This window comes from Siphateles boraxobius, unplaced genomic scaffold (assembly GCF_051911475.1).
Source record: "Siphateles boraxobius isolate OS27281-9 unplaced genomic scaffold, OSU_SipBor_1 11, whole genome shotgun sequence".
Taxonomy (NCBI): domain Eukaryota; kingdom Metazoa; phylum Chordata; class Actinopteri; order Cypriniformes; family Leuciscidae; genus Siphateles; species Siphateles boraxobius.
Genome location: NW_027508711.1, coordinates 7,485,429 through 7,507,796, shown reverse-complemented (window position 1 = coordinate 7,507,796; position 22,368 = coordinate 7,485,429). Strand labels below are relative to the sequence as shown.

At 36.5% G+C, this 22,368-nt stretch overlaps 2 protein-coding genes across 3 annotated transcripts in view; one reads left to right on the top strand and one right to left on the bottom strand.

The window, feature by feature from the left end:
• Positions 1-3,989, bottom strand: part of taok1b (TAO kinase 1b) — a 49,016-nt gene extending 45,027 nt beyond the window's left edge. Inside the window, exon 1 of the mRNA XM_077195231.1 lies at positions 3,341-3,989. The gene's annotated coding sequence lies outside the window, so the exon portion shown is untranslated. The remainder of the gene's footprint in view (positions 1-3,340) is intronic.
• Positions 3,990-9,896: 5,907 nt separating this feature from the next.
• pdk3b (pyruvate dehydrogenase kinase, isozyme 3b) lies at positions 9,897-22,054 on the top strand. 2 transcript variants are annotated; one of them, XM_077195600.1, is made up of 12 exons: positions 9,897-10,133; positions 12,923-13,064; positions 16,462-16,533; positions 17,265-17,449; positions 17,585-17,674; positions 17,749-17,825; position 18,084; positions 18,482-18,558; positions 20,545-20,646; positions 20,755-20,868; positions 20,949-21,062; positions 21,158-22,054. In XM_077195600.1, the coding sequence occupies exons 1-12, from the start codon at positions 9,977-9,979 to the stop codon at positions 21,299-21,301; spliced, it is 1,275 nt and encodes a 424-aa protein (XP_077051715.1). In that variant the 5' UTR covers positions 9,897-9,976; the 3' UTR covers positions 21,302-22,054. The 2 variants fall into 2 exon arrangements, with proteins under 2 accessions (XP_077051715.1, XP_077051707.1); XM_077195592.1 differs by lacking the exon at position 18,084 and having other exon boundaries at positions 17,749-17,817; positions 18,470-18,558.
• The last annotated feature ends 314 nt before the right edge of the window (positions 22,055-22,368 follow it).

Here is a 22,368-nt window from a genome sequence, read left to right as displayed (position 1 = left end):
AAATAGCCTAACTTACACAAAATTTGAATAAAAAACTGAAAATCTTCAGCTCGCCTCACTCTCGTCATGCCATAATGAAATCCGACTCCTGCTGCCGATCTGTGCTGCGACTCTTGTTCAGCTCATGCAGAATTGAGCAGATGCGTTCAGTTTTTAATTGTGTCTGTTCTGTAACACCGGTAACATCTACTATCACAGCAAGCCTAGTGCGCAACATGACATATGGGTGTCATTGACAAATATCTTCTAGGCCTATTCACGTATTGCGAATTGAAAAGCAAAAAGCAAGCACCCATTCAAAATAACCCTCCTCCCCCTGGTGTCAACAGTAATACTGGTGTGGTCACAACAAGTTTGTATGCTGGAGTGAAAATTTCTTCACCGTGACATCCCTATTCGCTGGTCCATGTTCCGCTATGTCTCAGAGCATCAAAGTGATCCTGCAGGGGCAAAAAGGCAATAAAGAGAAAGCAACGAAATGCGGCGCAATGAATGGGTTGTTTTCTCGATGATTGTGTTTTCATAAGCCAAATTTAAACAAAATTTGTTTTAATCGTACAGCCCTACAATGACAGTTTGGTGACCACAGTTTGGTCCAAAATCTAAGTTCATACAACTTGAGCAGTAGGCTACATTCTTGTTTTTCTGAAGCTATACAATAGCTTTGCATGAGGACCAAGCTATTTGAGCTATTTCCCTATAAAGTTTCCCTCTGTGATAAGATTAAATGTGGCGTCAACAAGTTTGACAGCTATGGTCATAGCTAGTCATAGTAAGCATCCTACTGGTTCCTTATTTACATTAATAAATCTATATGGACAGACAATGTTGTCAATAGTCAAAATCCCTGCAGTCGTTTATCAGATAAAGAAAAGGTTGCCTCTCTTAACTGGTAATGTCATAATGAAGCGGTTTACACGAGTCAAAACGATACCAGACAACATCAGACGTGTTCTTTCCAGCTTGTTTGTGCAAAACAGCATGTCTGTTCTTCACTGGAAGCCTCCTGTATTGATCAAGATCTCTGCTGTTAAAACTGTTCACATGACAGAAGGTTCCTCCTTCCTGGTGCAGGTATCCAGTTTGATTCTCTAAAGGTGACATTCTCACACACTCATCAAGTTCCCATCTGCTAGGCTAGATAAATGCTTGCGTTACTAAACTTCAATGGCATTGTGAGATTGTGAGACAGAAATATGCTGTGCATGTCAAATATCGATGCTTATTTATGTACATTAAAAGCAAAATGGTTAGATAAAGTCAATAAAATCACAGCAAGGTCATGATCTCTCATAATGCTACAATTCCCAAAAATGTTCGTTCTGTCTACAGAAACAGTACAACAATAGGCTGATATAGCCTAGCATTAAGCTGGCCTAACTTGACATGTTGTAAAAAATTTTGCAATTCTGAATGGCTATTTATCTAAGATATTTTAGCCAAAGTACTGTGACTTCAGTTTCCATTACAGAGATAACTGAAAATGAGTCTACTCCACACATAACGAGTATCAAAATATTAAACGACAGAAGAAATAAAGCACATCATTAAGCTAACACAAGTTACACAACATTGAGAAAAGGCAAGTGAACGAGGAACAATCAGAATTTGCAATTGAGGCCAAGGAAAAAAAGAGAACTGATGAACAGGAGCTCAAACAAAAAGTGATTTATAATGGATAATCTAGAGAAGTAATTGCTGTTGCTAACTCGTGCCATTGCAATAACTAGATGGTAGCCTACAGCACGAGAACCTATTAAAATATGTATTGAAAATATCATTATTGATCTTTAAAATGTATCATATGATAGGTAGAAAATACATCCCTGAATGCTTAAACTGACTACATTTAGCATTAACAACACTTCACTACTATATATCACTATTCACTACTATAATATAATAAAAAAGCAAGATGTGGTTCATAAAAGTATCATACAAAATAAAAATTTGACTTGGGCTAGAATATATAAAATATGTAACAATGGACATGGTAAACAAGGACAAAAAAAACACTAGCAGGACACAAAATTTTTACCCAAAATTGCTAGACAATCACATACTTGAAAACGCACTAAGCATTCAATACACAGCATAAGCAATAACAGCACAGATACAAAAACAAGCGCATGCCCCTTGTTAAGCAAAAAATAAACAAATACGTATCATTCAGACACTATGTGATATGCATTTAGAGATATTTTAACATGCAAATGGTTGTTAAACTCCATATAAGGACATCGAATCTCGTACATATACAAACCGATAGATCCTCATTGACAAAGAATGGGAAGAGCAGCGCAGACTCAATAGGCGATCAATATTCAGGCTGAGCTCTGAGACGATGCTGTTTGAAAGTGGTCTATTAAAAATCGGTAACTACGCTGATAGGTGAACTGTATTGTCCTTAGGCCAGGTGACTATCATGAATGACGATTTGAATATGTATGGAGAATAGTACACAGGCTGCTGGCCAGTCCAGTGTGTGTTACGCAATGTCAACACTGTGAGAAGAGGAATGCGGCGCTGAATGCGGCTCACAACAAGGGAATACCCAGCTCGACAAACGAGCACTTTAATCAACTGATTACTTGTCATAACAGAGGCATACTTTATATAATGAGGAAGCAGTGAAGAAGCAAATTATACTAACGTTACAAGCCCCTAAAAGGCTTGTTTTATTAAGTTATCAAAGCCTGCTGTTGGAAACAGTGCAGTGAAACTGGGAGGGAGTGTCATTGCAATAATATGCGACACTGGACATTGTCTTGTAAACAATGTGGTTAACTGATATTATTACTGACAAATTAAGTAAAAAAAACGAATGCTAATAAAAAAAATATCATCATGTTTTCCCTCATCTATTGGTTTAATCCTTAATCATTCAAAGAAGAGCACAAGTTTGCCAAGTTTAAACATTTGGCTAGTTAGCTAAACACTAATTGAGCAGCCCATTCGACATTGAGTTTTATGAATGCCAAAGTAGTTTCACCAAAATAAATCAAGTTTGTTAAACCTGCATGCTGGCACAAATAAAGCTCCCATTACCTAACCAGCAACAAAACTCTCTCACATTAGTGACACCGGCTATTTGACAGAAGACTCGTTTAAAGAAGGTATGGTTTCAATTTGGCTGTTTTACAGGATTAAACAACGTGAAAAGTTGTAGACAAAAACCCAACTTAGCAATATTAGCCACATATTAGCTGAGCAGTTCGTGGAATGTTAGCCAACTTCATACGACGACAAAATAACGACACAACCGCAACGAGACAACTGTAAGGTCCTGACAAGAATAGATAAACGGCTCGTTTTAGGGTGTAACGTTAGTTGAACTCACCCGTCCACCAGGCCAGGTTTGATTGGACTCCAGGAGAAATCCTCAGCGTGCTAATGTGGCTAACCTAGCCCACACCAGCAATCCTGGGAGGAACAGTTAGTGAGAATTCAGGAGAAACGTGTAAACAAATTCTCTTCTTGTTTATTCCTTTGGACTTTCGACAGCTCGTATAGTTGAGAAGAGTCGGTGTATTTACAGTATCCAGGCCGTCCGGGCTGACAGTGTCGAAGGTGATGACTCACAGGGAATATAAACTAAATCAGCTGTGGCCAGTTTACAGCTAACTCTCCACTCCCAGTCAGTCACTTCCAAAAAAATGGCGGCGGGTAGTTTTCACCTCCTTCCCTTCGTGGAAAACACGGGAGAAATGCGATAGGTAGCTCTTCAAACAACACTACGGGCACTCTCTGTATCCACCCGATATATGACAGCCCTTCAATGTCGCCTCGGCCGTAAAAGTTCTTCATGCGTGGCCCGTCTGTCTTGTGGCCGGGCAGTGATTTTCATCTCTCTCTCTCTCTCTCTCTCTCTCTCTCTCTCTCTCTCTCTCTCTCTCTCTCTCTCTCTCTCTTACCTCCTAATCCAACCAGCACCGAGGCGATGTCCGATTCGTGAACAAATCGTTCTTTTGAAACGGATCTTTTCAATGAATCGGAATCTGGCTGAATCGGTCCGGTCTCAAATCAATTACCAATTCATATAGAGATGATGGAGCAAGCCTATGTAACGTTAAATTGTATGTCAAACAGATCAAATTTAAACTTACAAATACAGTTTACAAAATGATTTGTGAGTTATAGCATTCAAATTTACAGCGACAAGTTTAAAGCCGATTTGCAGAAATGTTTAGGTGCAGGTTTTTTTTAATGTTTAGGAGGTATGGAGGTAGTTTTGTTTCTTTATTATTCAATCAAAAAATATATTTTCAATTAAAAAACCTTCACTTCAATAAAAGAAAAACTTTTCAATCAAAGAAAAAAAGTATCTGAATCCAAAAATATATTTAAGACTCAAAAAAATACATTTGAACACTGCTTTTCTTTGATTGAAAATGTTTTCTTTGATAGAAGTCCGTTTTGTTTTGTTTAAAGCAACCTTTTTAATTGAAGTAACATTGTTTTTTTATTGGACCATATAATAGGTAGGACATTTGTGTCTTTATCATTCAATCAAAAAAGAAGTTGCTTCAAACAAACAAACAAACAACAGAATCAATAAAAAAAGTCACTTCAATGAAAAGATAAACATTTTCAAATATAGAAAATCGTTTTTGAATGCAAATAAAATATTTGAGACTCCAAAAATTGCATTTGAACACTTTTTCTTTTATTGAAAATGTTCTCTTTGATTGAAGTAATCTTTTTTGTGCTTGGGCCATACATGGGTAGGACATTTGTGTCTTAATCATTCAATTCCAAAAAAGTTGTTTCAATCAAAAAAAATATTTTCAATCAAAGAAAAAACTGTTCAAATGCAAAAAAAAAATTACCCCGTGAATAAAAAAAGTATTGAAGATGATATGTTTTTTAGTTGTTTTTTTTTTATTTGAAGTGAAAAAAATGTAGAAGTTCAAATTGTTTTGATTGAATCATTTTTTTTAAGTGAAAAAAGTTTTGAAGTTCAGATTTTTTCGTTTGAATAAAATTTTTTTTTTGAAGTGCAAAAAGTTTTGAAGTTCAAATTTTTTTTTGAAAAGAATTTTCAAAAAATTTTCACAAAATTTTATCGGCGAACGTTATCAACTAGCCGTTCGCGCACTTTTCTATCCTGTCTGAATATATTTAGATATCTAACCTAACACCATCACAAAGATTCCTCAACGTGAAATTCCACTCCCTCCACTAGCTGGCAAAAAGCTTGCTTCCACTCCCTCCACTAGCTGGCAAAAAGCTTGCTTCCACTCCCTCCACTAGCTGGCAAAAAGCTTGCTGGCGAGTGGCGAACATGACTTCTTTGTCAGAAAGATGTCGTTGGTGTAGACACTTGTCAATCAAACATGTCTGACCAATAGAGAAGCACCCGCCCACTGCGGAACGTTTGTGTCAAAATGATTCAATCAAAAAAATTTGAACTTCAAAACTTTTTTCACTTAAAAAAAAAAGTGATTCAATCAAAACAATTTGAACTTCTACATTTTTTTCACTTCAAATAAAAAAAACAAAAAAAACGAAAAAACACATTCTCTTCAATACTTTTTTTATTCACGGGGTAATTTTTTTTTGCGTTTGAACAGTTTTTTCTTTGATTGAAAATATTTTTTTTGATTGAAACAACTTTTTTGGAATTGAATGATTAAGACACAAATGTCCTTATATGGCCCAAGCACAAAAAGATTACTTCAATCAAAGAGAACATTTTCAATAAAAGAAAAAGTGTTCAAATGCAATTTTTGGAGTCTCAAATATTTTATTTGCATTCAAAAACGATTTTCTATATTTGAAAATGTTTATCTTTTCATTGAAGTGACTTTTTTATTGATTCTGTTGTTTGTTTGTTTGAAGCAACTTCTTTTTTGATTGAATGATAAAGACACAAATGTCCTACCTATTATATGGTCCAATAAAAAAAACAATGTTACTTCAATTAAAAAGGTTGCTTTAAACAAAACAAAACGGACTTCTATCAAAGAAAACATTTTCAATCCAAGAAAAGCAGTGTTCATATGTATTTTTTTGAGTCTCAAATATATTTTTGGATTCAAATACTTTTTTTCTTTGATTGAAAAGTTTTTCTTTTATTGAAGTGAAGGTTTTTTTAATTGAAAATATTTTTTTTTTGATTGAATAATAAAGAAACAAAACTACGTCCATATTGGTGCAGTCAGAAAATCTGCGTGGGGAAATTTTAATCTGGAATTTTAATCTGGAAATTCCAGATTGAGTGATGACCGAATTTCATTGTTGGAAATTCATCGAACAATGGTAAATGTGAATCTCGCCTGCAAAATTTACCATACAATGGTCAATGTCTTCTTTAGGCTACTGAAATAAATGATTTATTACAGAATCTTCATTGTCATGGAATCACAAAAGCTCTGAGCAGTTAATCTATCCATTAACCAGTGTGTTTCCAAATCACCCATATTATAACTTTAATAAATATTCCCCAAGCCCATTAGACATTACTTTCTCTTTCTACAGGAAATGTTTGGTTGTGTATCACAGAGGACTCTTTCATTATTTTTATCCTTGGTGAGAGTGAGAGACTGCAGTTGTAGTGTGCTGAGCTTCTTAGCTGATTAACATGTAACTTTAGGCTTGGTTTCCACATATAGCTCTAAGCCACCTGACGGTCATCAAATTCATATGTTCCCACCGCCCCGATAATAACCCTCTCAAAGAACCAAACCCAAAAAGGATTGCTTTTCTGTTTCCTTCTGCTTCACTGTACACTATAATATGGCATGATAAGTATCCATACCTATATGGAAAACAAGCCCAGACTGTCTCATAACATAGACAGGCAAAACTGGTTTTATTGTAGATCTGTTGTGATTGACACAGATGGGTTGGCACACATCCTTGTCTTTATTGTTGACAGGCTTTTTTTGTGTGTGTTAAAGCAGCCTGTACACAATTGTATATATCTTTGCGGCATAGATTCAACAAGGTGCTGAAGATTTTGGTCCATATTGACATGATAGCAGTTACTGCAGGTTTGCCTGATGTGAATCTCTCATTCCACCACATCCCGGTGCTCTATTGAATTGAGATCTGGTGACTGTGGAGGCCATTTGAGTAAAGTGAACTCATAGTCATGTTCAAGAAATCAGTTTGAGATGATTTGAGCTTTGTGACATGCCACGTTATCCTGCTGGAAGTAGCCATATAGCCAAGATGGGTACACTGTGGTCATAAATGGATGGACATGGTCAGAAACAATACTCAGGTACGCTGTGGTGGTTAAATGATGCTCAATTGTTACAAAGAGGCCCAAAGTGTGCCAACAAAATATCCCCACACTTTTTTTAACAGCAGCTGACAATGAATAGGTGAGTGTGATAAATGTGAACTTTAAAACAATTGGACATAGGCAGATTGTTGTTTGTCATACACTGATATAATATATTTATCTTCCTTATGATGCTAAAACTGCTCTAAACTTCAAGTAAGTTCAATACTCAGAGGGAATAGGTAGATCGTTATGATTCTGGGAGATTTACTTTTTTATATACATACAGATATACATGTATAGCAATGTGTAAATAGATGCATATTGTAGATATTTTATATGAAGAAAAAAATGATTAATATAGAGCCTAACAGAAAATGACAGTTGGCATTCTAGCTGGTGGCAAATATAGTACATTTATTTTATATATTTGATTAGTGACCTACACATGCAGAATCTAAAATATTTCTGATTTACTTTTTAATGTAAATCTAATTGTGCAACACCTTATTGCATCACCTAGAGTTGTTTGACACATTGAACTCACTTCATTCAGATTACATCTGGCAAACACTTCCCATTAGGAAATAAGAATAATGATTGGAGATAACCTCAAAAATAGTATAACACAAAGAAAAAGACAGTCAGCAAAGTAGAAAGGTTGAGAAGAAAGGCTTGTCTTGAGTTTTTGCTGGACCATAACATTTGTAATTTTGCAAAGACCTCACTGGTGTGGAATGGTAATAATATGACCTCAGCCCTAAGCTTGTAAAAAGATAGTTTAGAACAGTTTCCACTGTATTTTATGTATTTCAAACTTCAATATTGTGTGTGTTTAAAAGGTACAATTTTATGCAAACAAAAGCACGATGTTTGTGCTGTCATCAGATCAATAGAGAATCTGAATGTAATCGATCCGACCTGTTTACAAACACCTTCACTGGCTATCATGTCAAAAATAACAGCTGACCCTTACTCTATCATCTGTATCTAGTTCAGTGAGGATTAATGGTCGCTGACATTGCAGATAACAGTATATCAAGTTCTATTGACTGCTGTCACCTCTTATGTAACAGCCTAAATTGCTATAGAGGATGTCTTCGGATTAATGTAACAGGCTTATTACATTATTCATTATTTTAAGCATATGTAGCTAATAGATTTTTCATGTCAGATTTATTCTAACATGTTTTCAAATAAAAGTTGTTTAAAAATTAAATTCGCTGCATTTGACTTCGCTACAAATACGGCTTATTTAATTTATGCATTTGGCATATGTTTTTATCCAAAGCGACATGCATTGCATAAGGTATTGTCAGTTCATGCTTTTCCTAGTGCCATGGTTTACTGTTCAAGCTACAAGATGGCTCTTTAATTCCTTTATAAGTAACTCCTATTGTTCACTAATAATTAGTCATTTATATAATTTTGATCTGTGTTCTACTAACACTGTTATGTTCTCATTTGTTAATAAGTTAATCTGCATTCTTTTTAATAAAACTTTTATTTAATGGTTAATTTTAAACCATTATATAATTTGAGTTGCTTTTTACTTTTTGCTGTTTATTCTGGATTTGGTCCAGTATTGCCTCTTGATTTGAATTTGTAATAATCATATGCGTTTCAATTTATTAACTGAGTGCCATATATCACTGATATCAACTGCTAGCTCAATAAAAGTTATTTCTTATGTTTCTTTGTATGTTCATGCTAGATCACTAGTTGGTTTATAAAAAGAACACTGTAAAACAAATGTTGTTTTAACTTTAAAAAATTTTTTTTGCTGCCTTCAAATTTTAAGTTTAGTCAATTCAAATATTCAAGCTGTCACTTCGCACAACTTTACATTTAAAGTTGACTCAACGTAAAATTTGAAAGCAGCAGAAACACTTAGGCTACTTTTCTTTAAAGTTGAAACAACATTTTTTGCAATGTCACAAAAATGTTAAAAATGATGAGCATAAATTACTTTGGATATGCTGTGATACAAATGTGCAGCCCTTACTTCTTATATAGGGCTATATGTGTCTTAACATTGAAACAATGTAAGCTCCACTCTAACAGTGGATCACCATAATTTTGCCAAGACATGTTGCTGGATCAACATATTTTGTTGATCCTCCTGGAACAACATTGCTGTCCAAATATTTAGTCCTTACCTTATCCCTAACCCCTAAATCTGACCCTACCCATAACTTATCCGTAAAATCAGGGAAATGATGGGCGAATAACACTGTTGACCTAACCCTGGTTGTAAGCCTAAATTTGACATAAACTGTAAACTTGTCCCTCAAATCTGATTGGTTGATTTGTAATGTTGTTCCAGGATCAAAAAAGATGTTGATTCAGCCAAGAACATTTTTGTACTTGGTGAAATCACGTCCACCCAGTCTGTTCAACAACTGCAGGCTCTATTGGGATTTGTCTTTAATATGTTTTCATCTTCAAAAACAAAGTCACAAATTATTAATTTATTATCTCCTAATAATGGATCTCCCCGTATAATAGAGTACAAGTTAGCACAAAATAGAAGCTTAAAGAAAGAATTTATCACTATATATTTATATTACATACCAGATCCATGTCTTAATCCATCCTACAGTAGCCTACAGACAACCAGTGTAATCAACCCTGCAAGTGATAGCACGCGCTGTCATGTCACGTGTCGAGAACCACAAGCTGCTCGATAATGAGCGCCACCACAACAACGCTGTCGCTATAGAAACGAAATAGATCGTAAAGTGAATGAGGAACGAGCAGCGCGGGACTCGAGCTGTTCGGAAGTTGACAGATCTAAACATGAAACTGTTTAACTACTTGCTGAAAGATGTCACGCACAAAATCGAATATTATTCAAGGTTTTCGCCCTCACCGATGTCAATCAAGCAATTCCTGGATTTTGGTGAGTAATGAAACATTGGAATAAACGCATAGAGTTAAAGAACCGCCAATGATTATTGCAGCAAATTGTATTTTTGATGTAGGATTGTCTCGTGCTGAACTTGAATCAGCGATTTCTGCTCTCATTTTGAATAAATTGTTTTTAGTCTCACCACATATTCTGCGTGATTAAATCAACACATTGACTGTATTTTTATGCCGTAGCCTATTAACCTTGAATGTTAAGGTCAAGTGAAAGCTAAAGCTCAGCATTGGCACAGCACTGCCATCAACTGAATAAAAATAGACTCGCCGTTACATATCACTCAGAACATCATGAACCTGGTCCAGTTTTGCAAAGGCTAAATAATACGTGAGTATATTAGATACATTAGATATGTATCTATAATACATAAATGCTTTATTATTATTACACTACTTGTATCCCAAGAGTCTAATGTGTGTGTGTTTCTTATGCATGATGTCAAGCATACACTACCAGTCAAAAGTTTGGAAATACAGAGAAATATAACATATATTACCTAGTGGATTAAAAAAACCTGAAACGTGCAGACAATTCACTACCTAATTCCCAACTTCCATTTGTGTTTTTTCACCGATTCGGTGACTTCACTATCATTCTAAAATGTGGGAAATAGTGATTATAAACTTTCTACTGGTATAGTATACAGGTCCTTCTAAAAAAATTAGCATATTGTGATAAGGTTCATTATTTTCCATAATGTAATGATAAAAATTAAACTTTCATATATTTTAGATTCATTGCACACCAACTGAAATATTTCAGGTCTTTTATTGTTTTAATACTGATGATTTTGGCATACAGCTCATGAAAACCCCAAATTCCTATCTCAAAAAATTAGCATATCATGAAAAGGGTCTCTAAACGAGTTATTAACCTAATCATCTGAATCAACTAATTAACTCTAAACACCTGCAAAAGATTCCTGAGGCTTTTAAAAACTCCCAGCCTGTTTCATTACTCAAAACCGCAATCATGGGTAAGACTGCCGACCTGACTGCTGTCCAGAAGGCCATCATTGACACCCTCAAGCAAGAGAGTAAGACACAGAAAGAAATTTCTGAACAAATAGGCTGTTCCCAGAGTGCTGTATCAAGGCACCTCAGTGGGAAGTCTGTGGGAAGGAAAAAGTGTGGCAAAAAACGCTGCACAACGAGAAGAGGTGACCGGACCCTGAGGAAGATTGTGGAGAAGGACCGATTCCAGACCTTGGGGGACCTGCGGAAGCAGTGGACTGAGTCTGGAGTAGAAACATCCAGAGCCACCGTGCACAGGCGTGTGCAGGAAATGGGCTACAGGTGCCGCATTCCCCAGGTCAAGCCACTTTTGAACCAGAAACAGCGGCAGAAGCGCCTGACCTGGGCTACAGAGAAGCAGCACTGGACTGTTGCTCAGTGGTTCAAAGTACTTTTTTCGGATGAAAGCAAATTTTGCATGTCATTCGGAAATCAAGGTGCCAGAGTCTGGAGGAAGACTGGGGAGAAGGAAATGCCAAAATGCCTTAAGTCCAGTGTCAAGTACCCACAGTCAGCTGCTGGTGTTGGTCCACTGTGTTTTATCAAGGGCAGGGTCAATGCAGCTAGCTATCTAGCTAGGAGATTTTGGAGCACTTCATGCTTCCATCTGCTGAAATGGTAAATGGTAAATGGACTGCATTTATATAGCGCTTTAACAGACCTAATGGCCACCAAAGCGCTTTACATATTTGCCTCTCATTCACCCATTCACTCACCCATTCATACACCGACGGCGGTGTCAGCCATGCAAGGCGCCATCCAGCTCGTCGGGAGCAGCCGGGGTTAGGTGTCTTGCTCACGGACACCTCGACACTTGGTCAGGTGGAACCGGGGATCGAACCACCAGTAGTCAACCTACATGAACCACTGAGCCACTGCCGCCCCCAAAAGCTTTATAGAGATGAAGATTTCATTTTTCAGCACGACCTGGCACCTGCTCTGAGTGCCAAAACCACTGGTAAATGGTTTACTGACCATGGTATTACTGTGCTCAATTGGCCTGCCAACTCTCCTGACCTGAACCCCATAGAGAATCTGTGGGATATTGTGAAGAGAAAGTTGAGAGACGCAAGACCCAACACTCTGGATGAGCTTAAGGCCGCTATCGAAGCATCCTGGGCCTCCATAACACCTCAGCAGTGCCACAGGCTGATTGCCTCCATGCCACGCCGCATTGAAGCAGTCATTTCTGCAAAAGGATTCCAGACCAAGTATTGAGTGCAAAACTGAACATAATTATTTGAAGGTTGACTTTTTTTGTATTAAAAAAACACTTCTTTTATTGGTCGGATGAAATATGCTAATTTTTTGAGATAGGAATTTTGGGTTTTCATGAGCTGTATGCCAAAATCATCAGTATTAAAACAATAAAAGACCTGAAATTTTTCAGTTGGTGTGCAATGAATCTAAAATATATGAAAGTTTAATTTTTATCATTTCATTATGGAAAATAATGAACTTTATCACAAAATGCAATTTTTTGAGAAGGACCTGTATATAATTTATATGTTAATATACTTAAGGTGTCACATTCCTTCTCAGTGTCCTTAATTGATTGATTGATTGATTGATTGATTATTGTAATTCATGGTCATTATATACTTTCTTATTATAATGACTTAGCTTTCATTTTCTAATCTTTTGCATTAAACAATGGTTGTAATATTACTGTATCATACTCATGCATACAGAGTAAACAGGCGCATTATTGGATAACAAAGAATAACTTGTTCTTGCTTCTTGTTTAACCAGGCAGGGAAAATGCATGTGAAAAAACCTCCTACATGTTTCTGCGGAAAGAACTGGCAGTGAGGTTGGCCAATACGATGAGGGAAGTTACCTTGTTGCCCCCCAATCTTCAGAGCCAGCCGTCCGTCAAACTGGTGGAGTCCTGGTGAGGAGGGCAGGGCTCCGTGAGGGCCAGGCAGGGACGGATAAACGCACTAGTCTAGAGGGGTGGCCCGGACAAGCTGCCGGGGTGGGAGGGTGATGATAGGGGTTGGGGGGGCCTGTCAACCTACCCCCCACCACCCGCTCAAGGAGAAATCAGAGTGCTACGCTGCACCACTTAAACCGATACGCAATGAGAAATCGGAGCACTTGGGGCCGTTTGACAGGTCAGAGGCCAGGGCACGACTGCGTCATCCGTCCCTGCGGCCAGGTGTGATGATGACTGTGAGCTGTGAGTAACAGTGACTGGGTTTGGTGTAAAGTGCTCAGAGTGAGTGTTCTGAACATAGTAGCATCACGTAGGCTATAAAGTAGAACGTAAATGCAGGATGAAGCTGAAGTCCTGGAATACTACACTGCATACTATACTGTATTTTCTGAAAATAGTTACAGTAGGCAATGACACTTTGACATTTCAAAAAGTTCATAAAGAGATCGTAAAACTAATCCATATGAATTGAGCGGTTTAGTCCAAATTTTCTGAAGAGACTTCATCGCTTTATATGACGAACAGATTTAATTTAGGCTTATATTCACATAAGTCCCTCTGTGGTGAAAATCAAGCTTTTAATGTTGTTTATACAAAGAGTACAGAAGTAACAAGAGTCGAAACTCCGTTGCAGTTTTGGTAACAATCGCTAGATGGCGCTGCTGTCGCGCTGACGCCATTTTGGACTGAACCAACAGTTTTACGTAGCACAACTGTACAGCATAATGTCTGGAAATAATTGGAAACAAAGAAAACAGTGTTCTGCCATCAACTGCAACAACTACCAGTGTACAACTAATCAACTAGCATTTCATAGATTCTCTAAAGATCCAGAGAGGTCAAGTAGAAAAGGTTTTTATTAACGTTAAAGTGAGCAGCGTACGTACGTCTCCATACGTAATGTTAAATAGCAGCATGGATGTAACAGTGAGTGCAGAGAAGTTGTGTGTGAGAAGGAACAGTGCAAAAACACTCTTGTTTACATGGTGAAACTATTCAATAGAGTCAGAATCCATCATATATTACGGACCCAAAATCGACAACTCTCACAGCCCAAACAGAAGCGCTACAGAAAAGTTTTAAAGCCAAGTCATCTGTACATTAACTCTCTCTTTCTGTATCAAATGTAACATGTTGTACAAAGTTTTTATCAGTCAAGATGAATTAAGTTATAATAAAACTAAAGACTAAAACATATACTTACCATTGCCATTCTATTTGTAGTAACGTAAATGTGTGCACTTTACTTGCACAATGTTTGATTTGTTGTGTGTAAGTGAAAACAGGCAGAAATGATGTGATCTACTTTCCATCACCAATTTAATTACTGTTCATTTTGTGACGATCTTCTATTACTATTAAATATTCTCTCTTGACTAATGTGTTGTCCCTTTCACCTACTCACTGTTCATTATGTTTTGGCTTTTTCAATTAATTTGTTTATCATTTCATGAGGAACATGGGCTGTTGTTACTGGTGTTGTAAAATTGTGCTGTGTATGAAAACGGGAGTTATCCCCAAAAGTTATTGGTAAATAGCCTATTTGACAGCGTCATGCTCTATGACGAAATGGTTTAATTATAAACCGATCCATAAGCATTATTTTGTTGTACATTATTCAACACACCGTTATAGTTTAGGCTATAGAGAAATTAAAAACTAGAAACTACTATTTAGTTCCATTAACCGCTTTTGAATTGGAACCGGTATCAATTCTATGACAGCTGTGTTGCGTTCAGTCCAAAATGGCGGAGTTGCTGCTCTGCGCATGGGCGCGTTTGTTGCAATGGAATGTTCTATTGAGTTTCGCCTCTTGGTACTTCTATACTCTTTGGTTTATATGTCTATGTGGTGTTTTTAATATGCTTTAAGACAAACCATGTGCATTTTCACAAGTCAACACCATTACTGAGTATTATGTCCTTAAAACCCTCAGTGAACCAAAGACAGTCTGAACTTTTGAAATCGCTGGTGTTTCTGACGACACAAACTACCTTGTAACCAATCACGTTAATGTGTGATCGTCAACGAGTGGATCTCTGAGCTGGTGTGAGTGAGTGGAGGCGGGGCTAATTTTCATATTCATAAACTGTGTATACTAAATGAGGCAAGGGTGTAGAGTTACAGTCAAGTTATTTTAAGGCATGAAGACAAATATTTTTTAAGGAGAAAATTTTTAAATATGTAATTTCAGTGATCGAAGATGAGTTTTAAGGGATAACATTATTGACTACAGGGTGACTTTCAAATACAAACATTTATCAACTCACACATCAGATCTGGTAACCGGAAGCTCAAGCATGTTCACTTGACATGTGAAAACCAATGAGGTTCATTCTCGTGTTACGCAGCACGTTTGAGCTTCAACAAGAACCAATGAGGTTCATTCTTGTGTTACACAGAACTTTTGAGCTTCTGCAAAAACCAATGAGATTAAATTTTGTTACACATGACATGAGCATCCGCAAGAGAATTGTTGTTGTTCTTTTGCATCAAGCAGGTTTGATTGAGCTTCTATTTATGTACTCTGATCAATGTTTAAATTCAGTCTGTTCATCATATAAAGCGATCGAATCTCTTCAGAGAATTTGGACTAAACCGCTTAATTCATATGGATTAGTTTTGCGATCTCTTTAAGAACCTTTTGAACCATCAAAGTGGTAGTTGCGTAGACTGTCAATGGAGGGACAGAAAGTTCACAGATTTCATCAAAAAGATTTGTGTTCTGAAGATGTCTTACGGGTTTGAACGAGATGAGAGTGAGTAATTAATCACAGAGTTTTCATTTTTGGATGAACTATCCCCTTGGTGGAAAAGACTGGAAAAGAAAGAACAGGTTGAGAACATTGAATTATGTGACACAGCACACTGAATGATTTTTTTGTATGAATAAAGTAAAGATTATTGGAATACATTTACAAGAAAATACTATTTCAGTCTTTCTACATCAATTCAAAATTTCTCTTTTAACTCAATGTGTTGCTTGTCATCTGTCTTTGTAAATACTTGTTTGCTTTCCTAGCAATTTATGAGTGAAAATTAAAGTAAATTGAAAGTAAATTTTCAGTGTTGTAGTTGCAGTGTGCTCTGTCATATTTTGCTCTAATTTTCTCTAATCAGTCATCTAGATATGCAGTGCATACTCATACAGTATACAGAGGTTCTTTATAGCTCAAAAAGGTTCTTCACACTAAAAAAAATATAATTTAAGAACTGTTGACTCTCAGAGCAGCGTTTAGGTTTATTGAACCACATACGCCACCTAGTGGTTATGAGAGGAATGACAGGGTAGTCATAAAAAAAGGAAGAGCTAGTGTTATACAATACTTTTTTTGTGTGTGTGTGGTATCAGGTACAGCCAGAGCTTTGAAGAGCTGTTAGAATACGAGACCAGAAGTCCAGAGAATCCCCACACCCTTAATGAGTGAGTCTCTAACCTTTGCAAAGTGCCGTCCTGTTTTCCAGCAAACACAATTTTGCCAGGGAAAGTGTAAAATAATTTTCTTTATTTCTTGCCTAAAGGTATGTGTATTAAATTTGAATTTGTACTAAAAATGCATTTTTAGCTCTATTAATTTTACTGCAGTATAGTTAAGCATAATGGATCAAACCTGTTTATGGGTGTGTTCACACTTGGCAGGTTTGGTTCGATTGAAACTAACTCTCGTGCGATTCCTCTGTTGAATAAGTGTGAAAGCAGCCATCCGAACAAACGGACCGAAAAACACCCGCTTCCAGATTAATTCTGGTGCAGTACGACTGAAATATAAATGCACTCTAAATTACCCCAAACAAGATGTGATGTCTTATCTCGCCATAAGAGCTACGTTGTCTATTACAGTTTGTTACAATTCCTGCTGCCGTTTTGACTCCTTTACATACGTTCTTTGTGAGTTCTCAGCTGGTAAAAAGATGTACGCACATACTGTACAACAACAAGTACTTTTAGCCCAGCAAACAGCATTGTTATGGATTTTCGGTAAGGTCCGTCACAAAATACATCATAAAAGCCCTTTTTTCTGCATTTTTATGTTCTGTGTTAAAAATGCTAAGTGAATCAGGACTTATTGTATCATTTTCTTACTAAACTGCAAGTGTGATGTCTCAATAACTGAAGTCTTCCAGTAGGAAACAACTTATTATTGTGGGCTTCAGCTTCCTAGAGATCCTGATTAAGATTCGGAACAGGCACAATGACGTGGTGCCCACCATGGCCCAGGGTGTCATCGAATATAAAGAAAAGTTTGGTTTCGACCCCTTCATCAGCAGCAATGTGCAGTACTTTCTTGACCGCTTCTACACCAATCGCATTTCTTTCCGCATGCTCATCAACCAGCACAGTGGGTGACATCACATTCATGTTGGATAAATGTTAAGTAATTAAATACGACAGAAGTAATGTCCTGATACCATTTAGAACTGGGATCTCAAGCTCCTGAAGTATGGCAATAAGCAGCTCTTTTATTCTGTTTCAGCTCTTCTGTTTGGCGATGCCACTTTTCTTGCACAACCAAAACACATCGGAAGCATCGACCCAGCCTGCAATGTTGCTGAAGTGGTGAGAGGTAAGTTAAAAGATACTTAAAATGCACAGATACATTACATAAACCATTTAGAAGATTCCGATATCTCCTTCCAGATGCATATGAGACAGCAAAGATGCTTTGTGAGCAGTACTACATGAGGGCACCTGAACTAAAGATCGGGAATTCAACTGTGAGAATGTGATCTCTCTTATTGTCTTAATAACATATATCAAAATCATAGTTGCTTTTTTAATCTACAGTGCCTAGCATAAGTGAATACACCCATGCTAAAGTTGCCTAAAAAGAGGAATAAAAAATCATCTTTTGGAAATTGATCTTAATGCCTTAATTTAAAAAATGAGGAAAAATCCAACCTTTAAGGACACCAATTTTCTTTGTGAATGAATAATGTATCGTAAATAAATAAATGTTCTTCCTTAAAATACAGGGTTCATAAGTCAGGATACCCCTATGTAAAATTCCTATAGACGCAGGCAGATTTTTATTTTTAAAGGCCAGTTATTTAATGGATCCAGGATACTATGCATCCTGATAAAGTTCCCTCGGCCTTTGGAATTAAAATAGCCCCAAATCATCACATACCCTTCACCATACCTTGAGATTGGCATGGTGTTATTTCAGTTAGGCTAAAAGCTAGTTTGATTTGCATTGAGAGATGATCTTATGGAAAGTACCCCATGCCAATCTCTAGGTGTGGTGAAGGTAATATGATGATGTGGGGGCTTTTTTAATTCCAAAGGCTTTAGCATGGGTGTGTTCACTTATTCTATCCACTGTATCTGTGCCTTCTTGTGCCTTCTTGTCTTATCTCACTCTATCTGCTAGCCAAAACTCCAAAGAAGCCTATACAGGTGGTCTATGTGCCCTCTCATCTTTTCCACATGCTGTTTGAGCTCTTCAAGGCAAGTAACACTTTACAGTAAGGTTAAATTCGTTAACGTTAGTTTATGCATTAGGTGCAAACAATGAAGAAATTGATAAACAACATTTATAGCATTTATCAATCTAGATTAAAGCTAGTTTAGTCATAATACATTAGAAGAAAACAAAAACAAAAAAATAAATGATTTATTCAAACATTTGAGGGCAGATATACAAAGTTCGGTAACGCTTCATTTTACAGTCCTGTTTCCCATGTACATACTATGTACTTATTATAGTAATTACAATAACTGGGTAATAACTGGGTAATACCTAGGTACTAACCCTGAACCTACCCCTAAACCTACCCTTAACCCACGTACTTACCTTATATTACCCAGTACTTTCTAGGTAAGTTCACTGTAAGTACTGTACTGTAAAATGAAGTGTTTCCCAAAGTTCTGTCATGAAACTCTAGATGGCACAGGCTGATAGGTCCTTAACTCAATCTGCTTGCAATCACATTGGCTGCATCTGAAATCACATACCATACATATAGTACTATATAGTGGGTGAAAAACTGTATGTGACAAAAGAACTATGTCCAAATTCACAGTACAAAGAATAGGCGAAAAGTACCTGATGACCTACTTCTTCAGGTGAAATTCTGAAGTGTGCATATGATGGAAACTTTTTTTGCCCCATGAGGCCACAGCAGAGGATTTTTGAATGGGAGTAAAGCGTAGCTGACTCTGGTAGGTCACATGATAATGACAACATGGAGAATGTAGAATGCCTGTATTAAATTCATACTACACACACTGATACTATATAGAACATACTTTTTTTGCGATCATGAAGTAATTACTTATTCAAAATAAGTACATACTCAATAGAGTATGCGATTTCGGATGCAGCAATAGTTCTCTGTAGGGCACAGCTGGTTCCTGCTGTGTCAGTTGCCAATGAGCTTGCTGCTCAACTGTCAAATACTTGGTCAGCATTTGCTGTAGCAGTTTGCAGCGTGCCTTCAGAAAGAATTTGCAGCGTACTTCCAGTATTCAACATCTAAGACAAGTGAACATTCTTTTACTCCTTATCACTGTGCATAATTGCATGGTCTGCTTTTTAATTCCTAAATCAGAAACCATACACAAGTTTTAAATAAGCTTCATGTTTTACAGTCCTGCATTCGATGCAAGAGTAAATTACTAATCATATAAGCAGCAGCTGTTCCACTATTGTGTTTATACTGCAGCAGTAGCAACACAGCCTCTCTGTGAGAACACAGCCATTAAGCATCGTGGATATGAGAAGAAGTTCAAGTGAAATAGGCTTCACACATGTATACACATTCAGCCGGGGCTCACCATATTTTGCTGTCACGCTCTGTCTAGTCGTCTATTCATCTTTCACATATACAAATAGGAGGATAGGGGTTTTGACTGACAATTATCAAATGACACTTAATTATCATACTACTACAGAGCTAACATAGTGCGCTTTCTAATTGGGTAAGTTTTAACTGTATTGGCTTAAGCACAAATAGCATAGGGCATTAAGCCCCCCAAATAAAACCTTAGTTTACTGGTACACATTCACTGGTATGTAGGGACAGATGTAGCTAACACCATCACTAAATAATTGTATAATAACTACAATACAATAACTCATGTTATGTATTTTAATTAAAAATGCATTACTGTAGAAATCTATATGTAGAAATTTAACTTCAAATTATAAAATTAGTATTAGTATATGTAGAAATTAAAATTAACCTAGATTAATAAATGATATTAAAGTATTTTTCATTTTATGTAATGCATTAAATAATTTAAAAAAATGAACCTCGTGTGACAGAAGTGTCACGAAAAAGTTGCTTATATTTTTAAGTGACGTTTTAAGTGGAATTAAATTAGGTGTTACTCAAATCATCACGCTTTAGGTGGGCTTTTGTAAGCCATTTTATTCCTTTTAATTTTAATATATATTTTTTTTAAGTCAGTATATTATGTATGTATGTGCAGAATTCCATGCGGGCAACGGTCGAGCTCTATGAAAACAACAGTGAGGGTCTTTCTCCAGTGAAAGCAATGGTAACTCTGGGAAAAGAAGACCTCTCCATAAAGGTTCAACACATGCCTATTTCGCAAAAACATGAATGTTCATGGAAACTTGCTTAAATCTCATAACACGTGCACTTTATTAATTTGATGCTTATGTGTCTGTCTTCTAAGATTAGTGATAAAGGTGGCGGTGTCCCTTTACGAAAGATTGATCGTCTCTTCAATTATATGTATTCCACTGCCCCAACACCACGTCTGGACTCCTCTCAAGCTGCTGTCCCACTGGTAAATACCCATCACACAGCTTACATCTGTGTTTATATGTATGTGTGGTTTCAAGCAATCTGTTTACATCGTCTCTGCAGGCTGGATTTGGCTATGGGTTGCCAATCTCTAGACTCTATGCACGCTACTTTCAGGGAGACTTGAACTTGTACTCGATTGAAGGGTTCGGGACAGATGCAGTAATTCATCTTAAGGTAATTGCATTGACGTTTCTATCTGTGGGACACTTGGAATACAGTAAGTAATTAGCTTCGGCAAGAAAGAAGTCGCCTCTCTCCACTCTCTCCAGGCTCTTTCGAGTGAATCTTTTGAGCGTCTTCCAGTCTTCAATAAGTCAGCTTGGCGACATTACCAGACAGGTCCTGAGGCTGATGACTGGAGTAACCCGAGCAGTGACCCACGAGATGCATCCACAAATAAAGCCAACAGATGACTTTATTATACCTGCTGCAGTTACTAGTAATGACTTGCTTACTGCTGCCAAGCTATACTGAACACTGCCAGATAAGGAAATTTGATTCTAGGCCTTTTTAGTACTTGCTTACTACCACCTCTAACTGTCTGAAAATAATACATTAAGTCGTGATGTAAGGAATGCTGTTTCTGGGTGCAAGCCTCTACTCGTTTCACTTGAGAATACTATCTCAACAGCCATTTATAGCCTATTTATTCATATTACACATTTAAGATAAGCATTTAAAAACTTAGTATACACATTACAGTCTGTGTAGTCTCAAGGCAGTCTCACGGCATCCCGGGCATAAATATTTTAACAATTTATAAAAGTTGAATCGCTGTCTGGCCATGTTATGTGGAGAATACAGCAGATTTCTAGTTTGATGTACCATATGGCTTTTTCTAGCAATTTGCTTTATACACTGTAAAAAATATTTTCCTGATTTATCACACATTTTTTTATTTTGTCAAATCAACTTAGATGATTTATGTGGTTCAGATAACATTATATTTTGAATTTCTCCTTAATTGTATTAACACATTTTTTTAACTTCAATAAACTTAAAATTTGAAGGCATCCAGGTTACTTACTTTTTGAAGTTAAACCAACAATATATTTTTTACAGTGTATGATAAATTATTTTAATGCTACAAATGATATCAATAAATTATTATACATACACTACTGTTCAAAAGTTTAGGGTCAGGAATATTTTGTTTTCTGAAGAAATTATCAATTTTATTCAACTTAGACACATTAAATTTATCAAAAGTGAAGACTTTTATAATGCTACAAAATATTTATATATTAAATAAATGCTGTTCTTTTGAAATTTCTATTAAAGCACAACTGTTTTCAACATTGATACTAATAAATGTTTCTTGAGCAGCAAATCACCATATCAATGATTTTTGAATCATCAAAAATGTGATCATGTGACACTGAAGACTGGTGTAATGCTGAAAATTCAGCTTTGCAATCACAAATATATTACATTTTTAAATATTTAAAATATTAAAATAGAAAATAATTATTTTCTAATT